Raw genomic sequence first — 16,619 nt, forward strand, 5'->3', positions numbered from 1 at the left:
AACGAACTTGAACAGTATCTTATCAACAGCTATCTTCAACTACAGAAGTATCCTTAAATATAAAGACCACAGACTTCCATGAGGAAAAAAGTCATTTTCATTGTATGCTAGTATTACGATACTTTTTGCAGTTATTCTATATACAAAATTGTAGCCACAAAATTTCAACAGAATTTTATGCCAGACTGATCTTACTCTCAGAGAATAACGGACAGAGACTTTACAACAGCTTTTTGCCAGTTCAGGTCTAGGCAAACTGAAGCCAAAACAGACATCAAAGGTGTTTGCAATGAGAAGAAAACACATGCAAAAGCCCTGTATTGGATGCTTTATGATGATTTTTTCTTCTCCATAGCTCCATCTCCCATCCAGGACTTCTACTTTTAGAGAGTACTGTCTGTCCTTGGAATGAAAAAAAAAGCTTCTAAAATAAAATTGGGATTGGTTATGTTACAAGAAGATGGACTACACTGTACCTTTTCCATCTTACAAATTGTTCTATGAAAGAGTAAAATAATAGAAAAGTTACTAAATTAACTGCCTCGTCTTTTACTGCTGTATCAGCTACTGTTTGATACATTGATGCAACTTCCAAATAAAATTTCTCCACTGTGTATCAGATGCAAATACTTGTGCAAACAAAAGGTGCTTCTGTGTTTCAAAGTCCCCCTGCTATCAAAGTAGCTGGATGTTTGCTGTCATCTGCACTTTACCACAAATCACCTCAAAAAGCTGTGTCACTGAACACCACAGCCACAAAATAAAGGTGGACGCTGGGAGACTCCTTTAGAAAAAAATGTCATCTGAGATATTTAGCAGAATCACACTCATATATAACTCCTCCATCGAGGTGCCGACAAGCAGTGAAAGGAATTTGCATTTTTAAAAGGTTAACTCAATCCCCTGCATTGCTTTGAAAGTTTCAGTTAGGTAACACAATTGTTTGACTTTGCATTGCAAAACACAGAAAACCAAAGCTTGCCTGAAACAAGAGAACATTCTGCTAATGTTCAGCTCTGCTAACAATTTGACCAAGTTTATATTTATTTCTTTTTCTAAATATGGCAAAGCTGCTTTCTTAAGGAAAATGTATTACCTTCCTAAGAAAGAATGAAAACGTAAGGTAACATGACTGTAAAGTATATGTTAAGTAATTTAAAATGTAAACTGTTGTTGCATTTCAAATTATAAAATAATATTAATTTGTAGCATTCTTACACTGATGTCAAGAGACTAATACAATCTTAAAGTAAACCTTAAATTCATAAACTATCAACCTTGTTTTATTTTCCTGCGATGGAGCAGTCAATAACAAATTAGTCCATTTCCAGTTCCACTCATTTCAATGGAAACTAGATCAGTGAACCAGTAATCTCACTCTTTAAATGTAAAGAAGAAATTGTCATATGTTAAAATCAAGGGTTAGCACCAGTATTTACATAGATTACATTATTAAAACAGTACAGAACAATGCTACTTGGATTTAATCCCATTTGCAGTACCTTCACAGAATAAAGAATAAATATTGAAGTTAAAAAGGCTAAGTTATTGTAGAAATACATTTTCAGGAAGATCAGACAAAAAACTACCTTCATCATTTACAGGTAAATTTCCCATGAATGCATCTTCCATGATGTTTACTCTCATGGTTTAACACTAGCCAGCAATTAAGCACCACACAGCCACTCGCTCACTCCCCGCCGCCCCAGTGGGATGAGGGAGAGAATCAGAAGAGTAAAAGTGAGAAAACTCGTGGGCTGAGATAAGAACAGTTTAATAATTGAAATAAAGTAAAATAACATAATAACTAATAATAATAATAATAATAATAATAATAGAATATACATAGCAAGTGATGCATGATTCAATTGCTCACCACCCGCCAAGCAATGCCCAGCCAGTCCCCTTATTTGCCCGAGGTAGGAATAACGCAGATTGTCTTCCCCTGCATACTTTTTACATGCACTACAGGGACTTTATCCCTCTTTACAGTACATAAAACTTTTGACTGGGCAGGACCAACTTGATTGGCAGATCCCTACTGCTGACCAACCAGGTGGCTTTTGCTAAGTGTGTATCCCAACGTTTGAATGTCCCATGACCCATTGCTCTCAGTGTAGTCTTTAACAGTCCATTGTATCGTTCAGTTTTCCCAGAGGCTGGTGCATGGTAGGGGATGTGATATACCCACTCAGTGCCATGCTCCTTGGCCCAGGCGTTTATGAGGTTGTTTTGGAAATGAGTCCCGTTATCTGACTCAACTCTTTCAGGGATGCCATGTCGCCATGGGACCTGCTTTTCAAGGCCCAGGACAGTGTTCTGGGCAGCAGCATGGGACACGGGGTATGTCTCCAACCACCCAGTAGTCACTTCCACCATTGTAAGCACGTTGCACTTGCCATGGTGGGTTCGTGGTAGTGAGATATATTCAATTTGCGAGGCCTCCCCATATTTATATTTCAGCCATTGTCCTCTATACCAGGGAGGCTTTAACCGCTTGGCTTCCTTGATGGCAGCACATTTCACATTCATGGATAACCTGTGCAATAGTGTCCATGGTCGTCTCCACCCCTCAGTCACGAGCCCATCTATATGTTGCATCTCTTCCTTGATGGCCTGAGGTGTCATGTGACCACCGAGCTAGAAATGATTCACCCTTATGCTGCCAGTCCAGATCCACCCAAGCCACTTCAGTCTTAGCAGCCTAATCCACCTGCTGATTGTTTTGATGTTCTTCAGTGGCCTGACTCTTGGGTATGTCAGCATCTACGTGATGTACTTTCACAACCAGGTTCTCTACCTTGGCAGCAATATCTTGCCACAATTCAGCAGCCCAAATGGGTTTGCCTCTGCGCTGCCAGTTGTTCTGCTTCCATTGCTGCGGCCACCCCCACAGGGCATTTGCCACCATCCATGAGTCAGCATAGAGATAAAGTACTGCCCACTTTTCTCATTCAGCAATATCCAAAGCCAGCTGGATGGCTTTCACCTCTGCAAACTAGTTTGATTCACCTTGTTCTTCAGCAGTTTCTGCAACTTGTCATGTAGGACTCCACACAGCAGTCTTCCACCTCCGATGCTTTCCCACAAGACAACAGGATCCATCAGTGAACAGGGCATGTTGCTTCTCATTTTCTGGTAGTTTATTAAGAGGGGCCTCTTCAGCATAAGTCACCTCCTCTGGTGACACTCCGAAGTTTCAGCCCTCTGGCCAGTCCATGATCACTTCCAAGATTCCTGGGTGGTCAGGGTTTCCCATTCGAGCCCGTGGTGTAATCAGTGCGACCCATTTACTCCACGTAGCATCCGTTGCATGATGTGTAGAGGGGACCCTCCCTTTGAACATCCAGCCGGCAGTCAGGGTGCCAGGAGGAGCTGTGCTTCAGTACCAACCACTTCCAAAGCAGCTCCAACCCCTTCATATGCTGCCAATATCTTCCTCAGTTGGAGTATAGCGGCCTCAGATCCTCTGTATACCCAACTCCAAAACCCTAAGGGTCGACCTGGAGTCTCCCCTGGTGCTGTCTGCCAGAGGCTCCAGGTAGGGCCGTTGTCCCCAGCTGCAGTGTAAAGCACATTTTTTACATCTTGTCCTGCCCGGACTGGCCCAAGGGCTACTGCATGGACTATCTCCCGTTTAATTTGTTCAAAGGCTTGTTGTTGTTCAGGGCTCCATTTGAAATTGTTCTTCTTCTGAGTCACTTGATAGGGAGGGCTTAAAATCAGACTGTAATTTGGAATATGCATTCCCCAAAAACCCACAATGCCTAAGAAAGCTTGTGTTTCCTTTTTGCTAGCTGGTGGAGACATGGCTGTTATTTTGTTGATCACATCCACTGGGATCTGACGATGTCGATCTTGCCATTTTATTCCTGAAAACTGAATTTCCTGTGCAGGTCCCTTGACCTTACTTTGTTTTACAGCAAAACCGAAACAATAGTCCCAAGAAAAGCCAATAGAAGCATCATAACTACCCAAGGATGTTCAAGATACTGAGAAGTTGTTGCAATGAAGGAGGAAACATCACAGAAGAAGGTAGCGAAGGTGCCATTCTGTATTTCCTCCACAAAAAACCTCTCAGAGGAAGAGGTATAATTGCTAATTGTCTCCATGAGGTGGTACCCAAAGTACAGTAATGGCTTCAGTACAGAGGCCAAATACCAGATTAAGCTCAAGGTCAGTGTTTTAATAACAAATTTCCCAGGCAAAACATCACTAATCATTGCAGAGCACAGCAAACTACAAAAAATCAACACCAATCTTTAACACATACAGCAAAAAAGAGAGCGTGGTGCAGATCAGATAACTAATGTCAAGAACACATGAACCAATATTGTGACCAGCAGCTGTTTACAGATGTAAATTCCTTAATACGCTCTGGTTAACCTGCTATTATCTCAAACTCTTCATGCTCCACGTTGACGCCAAAAAAGGACTGTCGTGGTTTAACCCTAGGCAGCAACTAAGCACCACACAGCCACTTGCTCACTCCCCGCTGCCCCAGTGGGTTGGGGGAGAGAATCGGAAGAGTAAAAGTGAGAAAACTCGTGGGTTGAGATAAGAACAGTTCAATAATTGAAATAAAGTAAAATAAAATAGTAATAATAATAATAATAATAATAATAATAATAATAATAGAATATACAAAGCAAGTGATGCACGACACAATTGCTCACCACCCCACCGACGGATGCCCAGCCAGTCCCCAAGCAGTGGTCACTGCCTCCCAGCCAACTCCCCCCAGTTTATGTACTGGGCACGACGCCATATGGTATGGCATAGCCCTTTGGCCAGTTTGGGTCAGCTGTCCTGGCTGTGCCCCCTCCCAGCTTCTTGTGCACCTGGCAGAGCATGGGAAGCTGCAAAGTCCTTGACTTAGCGTAAACACTACTTAGCAACAACCAAAACAGTGTGGTATCAACATTATTCTCACACTAAATCCAAAACACATCACTATACCAGCTACTAGGAAGAAAATTAACTCTACCCCAGCCGAAGCCAGGACATTTACAGTCAATACTAGAGTGTGTAATTCCACTTTGACCCACCAAAGCTCCCAAATCATTGTTGCTTCTGTCCAGGCACCATAGAAAGACTCTTGGACAGGAGAATCAGTTGACAATTAGCTGACTTACTGTCTAGGCTTTCAGGGTTGAAGTGCTAGGATAGGACAGGGCATCAGTAGAGCCACTGGGACTTGTATCAAGATTTTTTTCAAAGAAATTCAGTGTCAGGCTAAAAATTAAATACCCAAACTGAATGAAATGTTGAATGTTGGTATACGTCGGTGCTGTTGGAGGATGATTTTAAAGTGATTGACATTTCTACTCTCTTATGACCAAATATACTTAACAAACACAAATGATACACCAGATTTTAGCCAGTGTAATTTTGTTGATAACCACAGAATTATATTGGTTTAACTAAGCTTGATACTTATCCTCAAACATGATTCCTTTGTCCTGAAAGAGTAAATCATTTGGTTTTAATTTTGGATATTTTATTATAGGTTGAGGTTTCCAAAAAAAATATAAATAGATGCTTCTGAAAACCGGCTAAGATGAAAAGCACTTAATCTACAGAGTAGAGATTAAAAGCAAGTAGATAACTTAAATGAGAGGGGGGGAAAAAAAGGACATACCTTTGAACACTGTTTATGGTTCTGGCACCAGGCAAGTGATCCATTGTTCTGAAAGACAAAGAAAAAATACGTGAATATTAATATTTCTTTAAGACCAGACATGATCACTCTAGCAGGTTTAAACAGAATTCCAGTTCTGCTTAGAGAATGATGTTGTGTCACAACATTAGTACCAATCCTGACTCCAACTCCCTTGTGTTGAGTAAAAAGGCTCAAGCAAGTGTGAAGTGACCAGAGAAAAGTTAGGAAAGCATTTCATCAGGCAAGGCTTGTCGAAAACTGACTTAAGTCACCTTTTAGTCCATCTTTGTAAACACTTACTATCTAGATTTGCTAGGAAGCAAACAAAGGTAACACTTGTATCTAAGAAATTGATAGGGATTGGTAGTTATTCATGAATGGAAAGCCCATTAACTACATTTCAATATTGCACAATACTTAAAATAAATTATCAAGGAAAGATAATGAATGGCCTTGAAGTAAATGGAAAATTCAATTAAACGCAACATGAGTTTACCAAAAGTCAACTATTCCAGTTTTATTTTACATTTTTTATAATAAAGTGCATTTCCCAGATCAGGAAACATTGTAGCTCTCATTTGTCTTGACTGCAGTAAAATAACCAATACAGTATCACATGGAAAACAATAATTTAAGCCAAAGGAAAAGAACATGATGAGAACAGAAAGATAAATATGAAACTGGCACAGGGACAAACAGCAACCTGCTGTTCTACTAGAGGAGCTCCTGAAGGGTCAGTTTTGGAAACAATATTTCCCAGTAGAAAAACACAGATCAGGAAACAGAAGTGTATGTTTGTGGGGTTAACAGATGAAATATTTTATTGATTCACTTTCTGTATAGTGGAAGATCAAAACAACATCAGGAAGATCTAAGTGACTCTGTGGACTGAACACAAGAAATGGGGTAAAACTTTGCAATACAGAGTGCACGTTCATTGACTTAGGAACTTATATGTATATATTTCTTCCATAATTTATAAGCTCATAATCTGGAAACAGAACAGATGATGATTCTGGTAAATTTGTTGTTCACAATCTGACTACAATACTGAGTCTATGAGGGAGTAATAGGATGTCCTTTCATATGAATTAGGAAAGGTATTTCCACAGGGATAAATTCATGTGATTGTAATATGCCTTCACCTTCGACAGTCTCCAGGGAAGAGGAATTCAGGTAGGCCAGAATGCAAAGGACTAGCAGGACTACACTATATTCTTTTTGTTTTGGTTTGGTTTTTTGTTTGGGTTTGGGGTTTTTTTAATAAGGAGAGATTCAGATAACAGAATAATACATATACTTATCATTTTATGTATAAAATCACACAGATAAAGCAAAAATTATTCTCTGGATGTACAACAACTACAATTAAGAAGCAGAAACAGACACATTACCATGCATTGTAACTAAGCCAACTAGACTAGTTTCTCAAAACAGCAGTACTCTGTTCTGATCTCAGCAAAGCTTATATGCTTGAATACAGTGGCTTGCTACCACAGCTATGAAGGCTATGCTTTAAAGCTGGATGCCTCTTAGCGAATGTTTGAGATCATGTTTGTGCATGTCTTCATAGAAGTATGTAGCCACACCTTCACACAAGCTCCTAAGATGTGGCCAGTAGGTCAAGGGAAGTAAGTGATAGTCCCCATCTATTCCACTTTTGTAAGACCCCCCTGGGGTACTGCATAGAGTTCTAGGGTCACCAGTACAAGAATGACATCAACCTGTTAGAGCAAGGCTGGAGGAGAGCCACAAAAGTGATTAGAGGGCTCATCTGAAGAAAGGCTGAGAGAGTTGGCAATGCTCAGCTTGGAGAAGAGAAGGCTCCAGGGACACCTTATTGCAGCCTTTCAATATATGAAGGGGGTTTATAAGAAAAACAGAGAAAGACTTGTTATCAAGTCCTGCAGTGACAGGACCAGGGGCAATGGTTTTAAACTGAAAGAGGGTAGATATAGAGTGGACATAAGGAAGAAATTGTTTACAATATGAGTGGTAAGACACTGGAACAGGTTGCCCAGAGAAGTAGTGGACGCCCCATCATGGGAAGTGTTCAAAGTCAGGTTGGATGGGGCTTTGAGCAACCTGACCTACTGAAAGATGTCACTTCCCAAGGCAGGGGGGTTGGACTAGCTGATCTTTAAAGGTTTCTGCCAACCTGAACCATTCTATGACTCTACAATGCTATGACTATGAAGATTGTTCAAGTTACACACTCACAAAATGATTGAGGCTGGAAGGGACCTCTGGAGGTCATCTGATCCAATCCCCCTCCTCAAGCAAGGACATCTACAGCCAGTTGCCCAGGACCAGGTCCAGGCAGCTTTTGAATATCTCCAAGGATGGACACTTCACAACCTCTCTGGGCAACCTGCGCCAGCACTCAGTCACCTTCACAGTAAAAAACGTGCTTCCTGATGTTCAGAGGGAACCTCCCGAGTTTCAGTTTGTGCCCATTGCCTCTGGTCTTCTCACTGGGCACCACTGAGAAGACCCTGACTCTGTCCTCTTTGCACCCTCCTGCCAGCTATTTCTATACATTGATGAGATTCCCCCCTTCAACTTTCTCTTCAGTAAGCTAAATAGTTTCAGCTCTCTCAGCCTTTCTTCATTGGAAACATGCTCCAGCCCCTTCAGCATCTTCATGGCCCTCCTCCTTTCCCTTCCTGAAGATAGGAGTGATGTTTGTTTTCCTCCAGTCTTTGGGCAATTCTCCCAGTGGTAACAGTCAATCAAAGATTAAAGAGTAGCCTTACAATGACAGCTGCCAGCTCCCTCAGCACTCGTGGGTGCTTCCTACCAGGGCCCATGGACTTACTCACATCCAGTTTGCTTACGCATTCACTGACCTGATCCTCTTCCAACAAGGCTACATCTTCCTTGCTCCAGCCTTTCCCTCTGGTCTCTGGGACCTGGCATTCCTAAAGGTTGGCCTTGCTAATAAAGTCTAAGGCAAAGGCAGCCATCAGTACCTCAGCCTTTTCCATGTCCTTTGTAACCAGGTCCCCTCTCTCATTGATCAGTGACCTTTCCCAGTCTTCCTTTTGTCACCTATGGACTTACAGAAGCCCTTCTTGTTGTCATTGTCGTCCCTGGACAGATTCAATTCCATTTGGGCTTTAGCTTTCCTAGCTTCATCCCTGGATGCTGGGACAATGTTTCTGTATTCCTCCCAGTTTACCGGTCCTTGCTTCCACCCTCTGTATGCTTTTGTTTTGTGTTTGAGTATTGCTAGGAGTTCCTTGTTCATCCACGCAGGCATCCTGGCATTTTTGCCTGGCTTCCTATTCATTGGGATGGACTGCTCTTGAGCTTGGAGGAGGCAATCCCTGAATATTAACCAGCTTTCTTGGGCCCCCCTTCCCTCCAAGGCCTTATTCCATGGGACTCTTCCAAGCAGATCCTTGAAGAAACCAAAGGCTGCTCTCTTGAAATTGTTCCAAAAATCTTTCCAGCTGTCACAGGAGCTTAGCCACAACACAAAAATACAGCAAAAAGGACCAGAATCCCTTTTTATCCAAGATGCTGTACATCAAAAGGACGAGAAAGCACAGTAAGTAAAAGGACAGAAACAGTATGGATTTTGACTCACATGTTCCCATCAGATAGTTTGTGGAAGCTAAAGCCTTCACACAGCAAAGAACATAAATCTGCTTTTAACATAAACACAAGTTATTCTAACAATATCAACAGGATATTGTTGCTACTTGTGCTTTAAGGTAAGCACACTCTTCTATGCACTGATGGACCAACTGAATTAAAAAAAAAAAAAAAGAAAGAAAAACAGATCTACTCCAAGATCAGTAAGAGAAAAAAAATTTTGGTTAGATCAGTCATCTAGCTGAGGGCACATCCTTTCTGTACTTAAAGAGATGAGCACAGCTCACTAAGATGGTTCTGTAAAAATACCAATGTCGAGTCACTTCCAAGGACAATTCAGAATCACCTTCCAAATTTTTCTTAAGCTGCTGTTAGCAGGAAAGACAAAAAATGGAGGATAAGGTAATTAGGCTACAAACTTCTGTGTTTCAGCCACACGAGATAAATCACTGCCTTCTTCATTTTGAGCATTAAGAATACTTTGATTCTGATAAAATGCAAAGACAAGTCAGTAACACAGATTTGGATTAGATACATTGGGAAATTTAGGAACTGAAACTGAAGCATTGAACTTGCATGCTACTCTTGTACCTTAAGAACCAAACTAATGCAAAGTATACTTATGCTTTCCTCTCAACTTTTAATCTGAATTTCAGAAACTTTGATGTATGCTTTTTTTTTTTTTTTTCATATGAGCTGTAATGCTAAAAATTTCTATTTCTGCATTACCTAAGGAACTCTGGGGATGATAAATGTAAAGACATAGCTACTCCTTTCCACTTGTAAGCTTATTTAGGAGGAATTTAAGAATTTTAGTTCATACAATTTAATTTCAATATTTTATGAACATTTATTTTGCCTTATCTTCCCAGCAGGTTACCATGCAATCATTATTTGACTTTATAATACCATTTTAATCTGCCATTACTGTAGAATTTAGCTATCCCTAGGATTTACTAGCATAAAAATAGCTACCTATGAGCAACATGTCAAGTCCAACCCCTTCAAAAAGAGAGAGACATAAATAGAAGAAATAAAACTTTAGAACAGCTGTAAATAACATATGCTAGTGGGAATACTTCAGTATTACCCTCAATGCTGTACGAGGATTTATTATTTCCATTTACAGATCTAGCCAGCAGTAATGTTAAAACAATATTTTATGTGCTACTTTCAATTTATCCCCCCTTTCTTCTTCATATAAAGTGTGACAGAGGTAGCTGATTGCAATAACAGATTAGTAGCAGCTTGCCGCTTTGTTTCAGTTATGCTGCTGCTTTCCACTGAACTAGAAAAAGCACTCCTGCTTTTGAATTATATCTGTTACTTGAGACAATAATGCCATAAATGTCCAGATGTGTGGTTTTCCTACTTCATAATTTTAATGTCTACAAATGTTTTCATTTTTCTACTGAAAACTATTACCACTTGAATTAAAAAGTAAGGTTAACAAAACATAAAAGTATTGTTTAGCAACTTCACCTTCATAGAAACTAACATGATGTGAATGATCTTTCATTGTACAAGGTGAAGGAGCAAATTCTACAGGCTTTCTTTGAACAACAGTGTATCAGAGGAAGCAGGAATGCTAAATGAATGCTCTCCTCCACTCTGCATCTTAGCAAATGGTTAATCGAAGTCATACACACGTTCAGCTATGATTTTTTTTCTGCTTTTAATCTAGCGTACCTGGCTGAAACTGTAATTTCAAACCATCAGAAATTCGTATTTTATCTGTAGCATTTTACATGCTCCCAGATTACATCCTCAGTCCCCTCACATCTGTTTTCTTCAAACCCAGTCCTGATCTGACTTATGCCAATGAGAGTTCTGACTTTGTCTTTAGTGGTGTCTTAACTCTGCTGTGCAGAAATGGCCTCGAGGAAGAGTTAAATACCACTATTTCTGCCCATCTATAAGCTTTCCACTAGTGTACCTTCAGGGCAACCTTAAAGTATCTTAATCTGTATGCTGAAGAGGAGAAGAAACTGTGCTCAATGGGACAAACTCCAAATATTCTATCTTCCCAGCACTGACACATCATATGAAAGATGTCAGGCAGACGAGACCAAAACAGTCTCCAACATCACATAGTGGATGGAGACAACAGGAACTCAGGCCACCGCCTGAGCCCCACACACTTTCAGTCTGCCAGAAAGGAAATTGTAGACAAACAGAATCAGACCTTCAAAGACCAGAACTGTTTGACATGTATAAGGCAAGAGTTTACAAAAGCAAAGACAGGAGGGGAAAAAAAAGAGGAAAATGAAAAAAAAAAAAAACCAAACAGATAAATATTACAAGATTTATCATTCAAATTTTTCATTAAAATACAAGCCACAAGTATTTTCAATGAAACTGATAAATTGGCATCTCTAATCAATCTTACAAGGTTTCATTTCAGCAAGTATATGTGCACACTTGCTTTCCTCTGGTAAACCACAAATGTCCTTGGGCCTAAACAGTTAAGATAGATAGAAACATCTGTGTTCTGTGCCTGCTTATGCCTTGAAAAAAGAAAAGTTGTGCAACATCTCTTGTGAGAAAAAAGTGCACGTAGAGAAGCAATGAAGAATCAATCTTCATCTATCTACAGTGTGCCCCAGGGAAAAAAATTAATAACCTTCATAAAGCAAGTAAAAACTGGCCTTTCATTGGAGCAATGGCAAAAAAAAAAAAAAAATTTCCTTCATTTGCATCTCTGTCCATAATTATGTTAGGAGATACAACCCTTCTTTTGAAATGCCAGAGAGCAGCTGTGAAAAATGAATTAGCCATTTAATCTGTTATGACAATACCTGTATACCTATTATCAGTTTTGGAAGTCTTTTCTCCCCTGCTCAATCTTCAATTCACTTTTGAGTGAAACCGCTATCTCTCAGAAGTGGCCTCTCCTGATGACCTCGCTGATTCTTTCAAAGTGACAAAAAAGCATAGAAATAAGCCCTTCAAATAACAGTAGCCACTGATGTGAAACAGAGCATTTGAGCAAACAAATCAATAGCTGCTGCAATGATGAATTTAAAGAGACAGTTTCCCAACATTTTCCTTAACCTTTCAAAAATCACAACAGCATGAAATTATATGTAATGGTAAAATACAATTTATACTGTGCCTGACATACATTTCCTGACTGCATGTTCACTAAGACACAAATTAATATAGGGAGTTATCTATGGCAGTGCTGTGTGTCCCCAGGCCCAACTCAAAACTGTGGAATTAAGGCGCAGAATGGAATCAACAAATTCAAACAAGGCTTTCTGGTTCCCAAATACCAAAGCATGCACCTAGGAATGAATTTCAGAAAAGCCTGTATGCTTAGTGGGGAGAGATATCAAACCAAGCAGATCGGAAATGCCAAAGAAAAAATTATTTCTTAAAGCCTTTCTCTTGAGATTAAACACGAACTTGTAGTAGATGTATGGACAGGGGAACCACAGTCACACCTCCCCTGGGCTCTGGTATTTAGTTATCCTTTTGCATATAAATAACCAGAACACATTTATCTTTGAAAATATGGCAGAAAAATGAAAAGACGATACCCTTTTATGGAGCAGCTTGAACACTTGCCACAGAAGTCCTTCACCAAGTGAGAGCAAATTTATGCCCTTATGCACTTTGAAATTACTCTTAGCAACAGGCTACAGTAAATTATTTTCACTATTGTTTTTCAAAAATCCTTAACTTTCAGTTTAGTTTTGATTCCTCCAAAGAAGTTAGCTGATATTTTCACCTGTCATATGTTTCAATGTTGTGTGTGCAGGGGCCTAAAGACATGAGTAGGCCTTAACAGCCCTGACCTGCCTCACCTGCGGTCTCCACCCTCACCTCCTGCCCATGGGCCCAGAAGTCCCATTACAAGGGGACAGCTGGGGCTGTCAGTCCTTCTGTGAGCCATGCTGCAGCTGTGCCTGTCTCTGGCCCTGCCTCTTGGATGGACATCTCACCTATGCTGCAGAGAGCTCATCTCCTGGGTGTACCCTGTAGCTTGTCTCTGGCCCCGTCTCCTGGCTAGACCTGGGACCCCTTGCTGAGGCCTCATCTCCAGCCCTGTCTCTGGCCCTGTCTCCTTTTAGAATAGAATAGAATAGAATAGAATAGAATAGAATAGAATAGAATAGAATAGAATAGAATAGAATAGACTATTTGAGTTGGAAGGGACCTACAATGATCACCTAGCCCGAGTGCCCGACCACTTCAGGGCTGACCAAAAGTTAAAGCATGTTATTAAGGGCATTGTCCAAATGCCTCTTAAACACTGATGGGCTTGGGGCATCGACCGCCTCTCTAGGAAGCCTGTTCCAGTGTTTGACCACACTCTTGGTGAAGAAATGCTTCCTAATGTCCAGTCTAAACCTCCCCTGGCGCAGCTTTGAACCATTCCCATGCATCCTGTCACTGGATACCAGGGAGAGGAGCTCAGCACCTCCCTCTCCACTTCCCCTCCTCAGGAGGCTGTAGAGAGCCATGAGGTCGCCCCTCGGCCTCCTTTTCTCCAAACCAGACAAGCCCAAAGTCCTCAGCCGCTCCTCACAGGACATGTCTTCCAGCCGTTTCACCAGCTTTATTGCCTTCCTCTGGATGCATTCGGGTATCTTCACATCCTTCTTAGATTGTGGGACCCAGAACTGCACCCAGTACTCAAGGTGAGGCCGCACCAATGCTGAATACAGTGGGGCAATCACCGCTTTTGACCAGCTGGTTATGCTGTGCTTGATGCACCCCAGGATGCCGTTTGCCCTCCTGGCTGCCAGGGCGCACTGCTGACTCACAGTGAGCCTGCTGTGCCAACCAGCACCCCCAGATCCCTTTCTGCAGGGCTGCTCTCCAGCCACTCCTCTCTCAATTTATACTTGCGCTCAGTGTTACTCCATCTCAGGTGCAGAATCTGGCATTTCGACTTGTTAAATTTCATCCCATTAATCATTGCCCAATGCTTCAATCTGCTAGGTCCCTCTGCGAGGCCTCTTGTCCCTTGAGAGAGTCAACAGCACCTCCCAGCCTGGTATCATCAGCAAACTTGCTAATGGTGCATTCAACTCCTGCATCCAGATCGCTGATAAATGTAGTGAACAGAACTGGCCCTAGAACTGAACCCTGAAGAGCACTGCTGGTGACCGGTTGTCAGCCAGAGGTAGCCCCATTCACTACAACCCTTTGAGCTCTGCCCTTCAGCCAGTTCTTCACCCAACGCGCCTTGAACCCACTCGTTCCACAGTTGCCCCTGGCTGCCCCTGACCTTGGCTCATCACTTGCCATGCCTGGAGCGGTTGATGACCCAGTTACCAGCACCCAGCTCTGCCCACCCTGTGGGGCTGCTCCCCTCGAAGAGGCCACGGCCTGCGATGGGGTCACCCTCGGCCCCTGGCTCCCCATTACCTGGGAGCAGCCAGCCCTCACTAAGCCTAATAGTAGGAGACTGTGCTTTGGGGTCTATAATACCTTCATTTTCTCCTGACGTATAACAAATATCCTTAGACTTTGCTCTAGTTAACAAAAGTACAAAGCAAAATTTCAACAACAAAAGCAAATAAAGATCACCCAAACCAGGCAAAACAAAACATAAAAAACCTACCAAAACAAACAAAAAAATCACTGCATAGGACTCTAACATGAGAAAAGGTAAGAGAACAAACAGTACTTACCGGATATTAGTCACATCGTTTAATATATTACCATCAGACACTTGGATAACTTTATGATGAGTGTTATGTAAAAACTTACTTAGAAATACAACATTAAGCCTAACTATGTACATATATTTCCTCTGCCATCTTACAAGTACATACAGTTCTTTTTATAAAAAAAAAAAAATAACTGAGCAACAGTATTCTGAAAAGGAAGACAGGGAAGAACACAATTTGGAACATATACCTGGACTTCTTCTTTTACTGTAACTAGCCACTGTGATCCCTCACAGCTAAATCAAATGTACATCCTCCTTAGCAGAAGCCATTTCTATACCACAGATGTTTAAACTGTAGAAAAGTAAATGCTGATTACTGGTTAACCCAAAGTAATTAAGTTAAAGAGGTGACTGAATGTAAGAAATACTTATAAAACTGATCAGCCTAACAATTCATTCTGGTAACATAACTGCACGTTGTAAATATAAACCAAAATTAAATTATTATGGGTAACAGCTTGACTAACACTGCAGTCTAATTTTAAACATCCAGATTTAACATCAGAAAATGCATATCACATAATTTTTAGAAAGTCTTAGTCAAGTTTTCTTTTGGATTTACATTAATGCTGCCATCACCTGTAATGTGCTAACTCCTATCACAATGATATGGTGGTTCCTCCTGTAGATGAAGGTACAAATAGAACCGTATTGACCCAAACCTTGCATTGATATTTCCTGAACAGTTCATGACAAGTAATCTTCAACGTTTGTTTCTGTTACAGACTGTTTTCATTAGAGTTTACACTGAAATATTTAAAGCCACAACTTTACATGCACCAAAATGAAAACAGAGAAAAAAACATTAAGAGTAATAACAAAAGACATTAAGTAAAATCAGCAACCATCACTTAAATTGTGAGACACAACAGTATTCATTCTCTGGCTGTCATCATTATTAGGTTCAAAATCCAAAAGTCACAGCAAGAAATCAGTAGTTTTGAAAATACAGACTATGTATTACTTGGATTAAATTTGCATCTCAAGTATGGAACACCTTTTCTCTTTTTACAGCAGTGTCTTCTGAAATGGATAGAAAAACTACTAGATAAACACAAGCTGTAAAAACAAATGAGCCACAGGAATCCTTGTGTCTCCACCGCACTTGTGAGTTATGACTGCCTTCTTGTGGTTTCACAGACTTCACACTTACCACTTCTAAGACTGATCTCAACTGAAGTCTTATTCTACTTAGCAGAAGTTTCTATCAATCTGCAAAAGAATCCAGATGAAATAAACTTCACTTCACTAAGCAATAGGAGGAATTAAATACACTGACACTAACTTGAAGATATTAAAATTAAATATGGAATCTCACACTAAGGCATATACTTTGGGCCAAATCCTGCACACATTTCTTGGGGTTAAGTAATCCAATTGAAGTGAACAGAAACTAGTCTAATAGCATTAATAGGGGAAGCAAAAGATGGTTTGTCGACTATGTGTTTGTAGGCTCTATTTCAAAAACCCCACCCTTCCAAAATGCTACTGTGACTTTTTTGTCATGTCATAAAGTAGATTTGCTATATAAATGAACTAATGAGACAATAAAAGTATGTGCTGACTCAAGGATATGACAGAAATGTAGCCCACTGGGAAACTAACACCAAAAAGAACAAAACACATTCTAAAAATGTAATATTTACTTATGCAAAATACAGTATAAATGTA

At 40.6% G+C, this 16,619-nt stretch overlaps 1 protein-coding gene across 1 annotated transcript in view; it reads right to left on the reverse strand.

Moving 5' to 3' along the window:
• ANOS1 (anosmin 1) overlaps positions 1 to 16,619 on the reverse strand; it is a gene marked incomplete at both ends in the record, with an annotated part of 145,799 nt that overhangs the window by 111,640 nt on the left and 17,540 nt on the right. Inside the window, one exon of the mRNA XM_082305051.1 lies at positions 5,642 to 5,689. Within this exon, the coding sequence (XP_082161177.1) occupies positions 5,642 to 5,689 (48 nt within the window). The remainder of the gene's footprint in view (positions 1 to 5,641; positions 5,690 to 16,619) is intronic.

This window comes from Platalea leucorodia, assembly GCF_965183815.1.
Source record: "Platalea leucorodia genome assembly, chromosome: 2".
Taxonomy (NCBI): Eukaryota; Metazoa; Chordata; class Aves; order Pelecaniformes; family Threskiornithidae; genus Platalea; species Platalea leucorodia.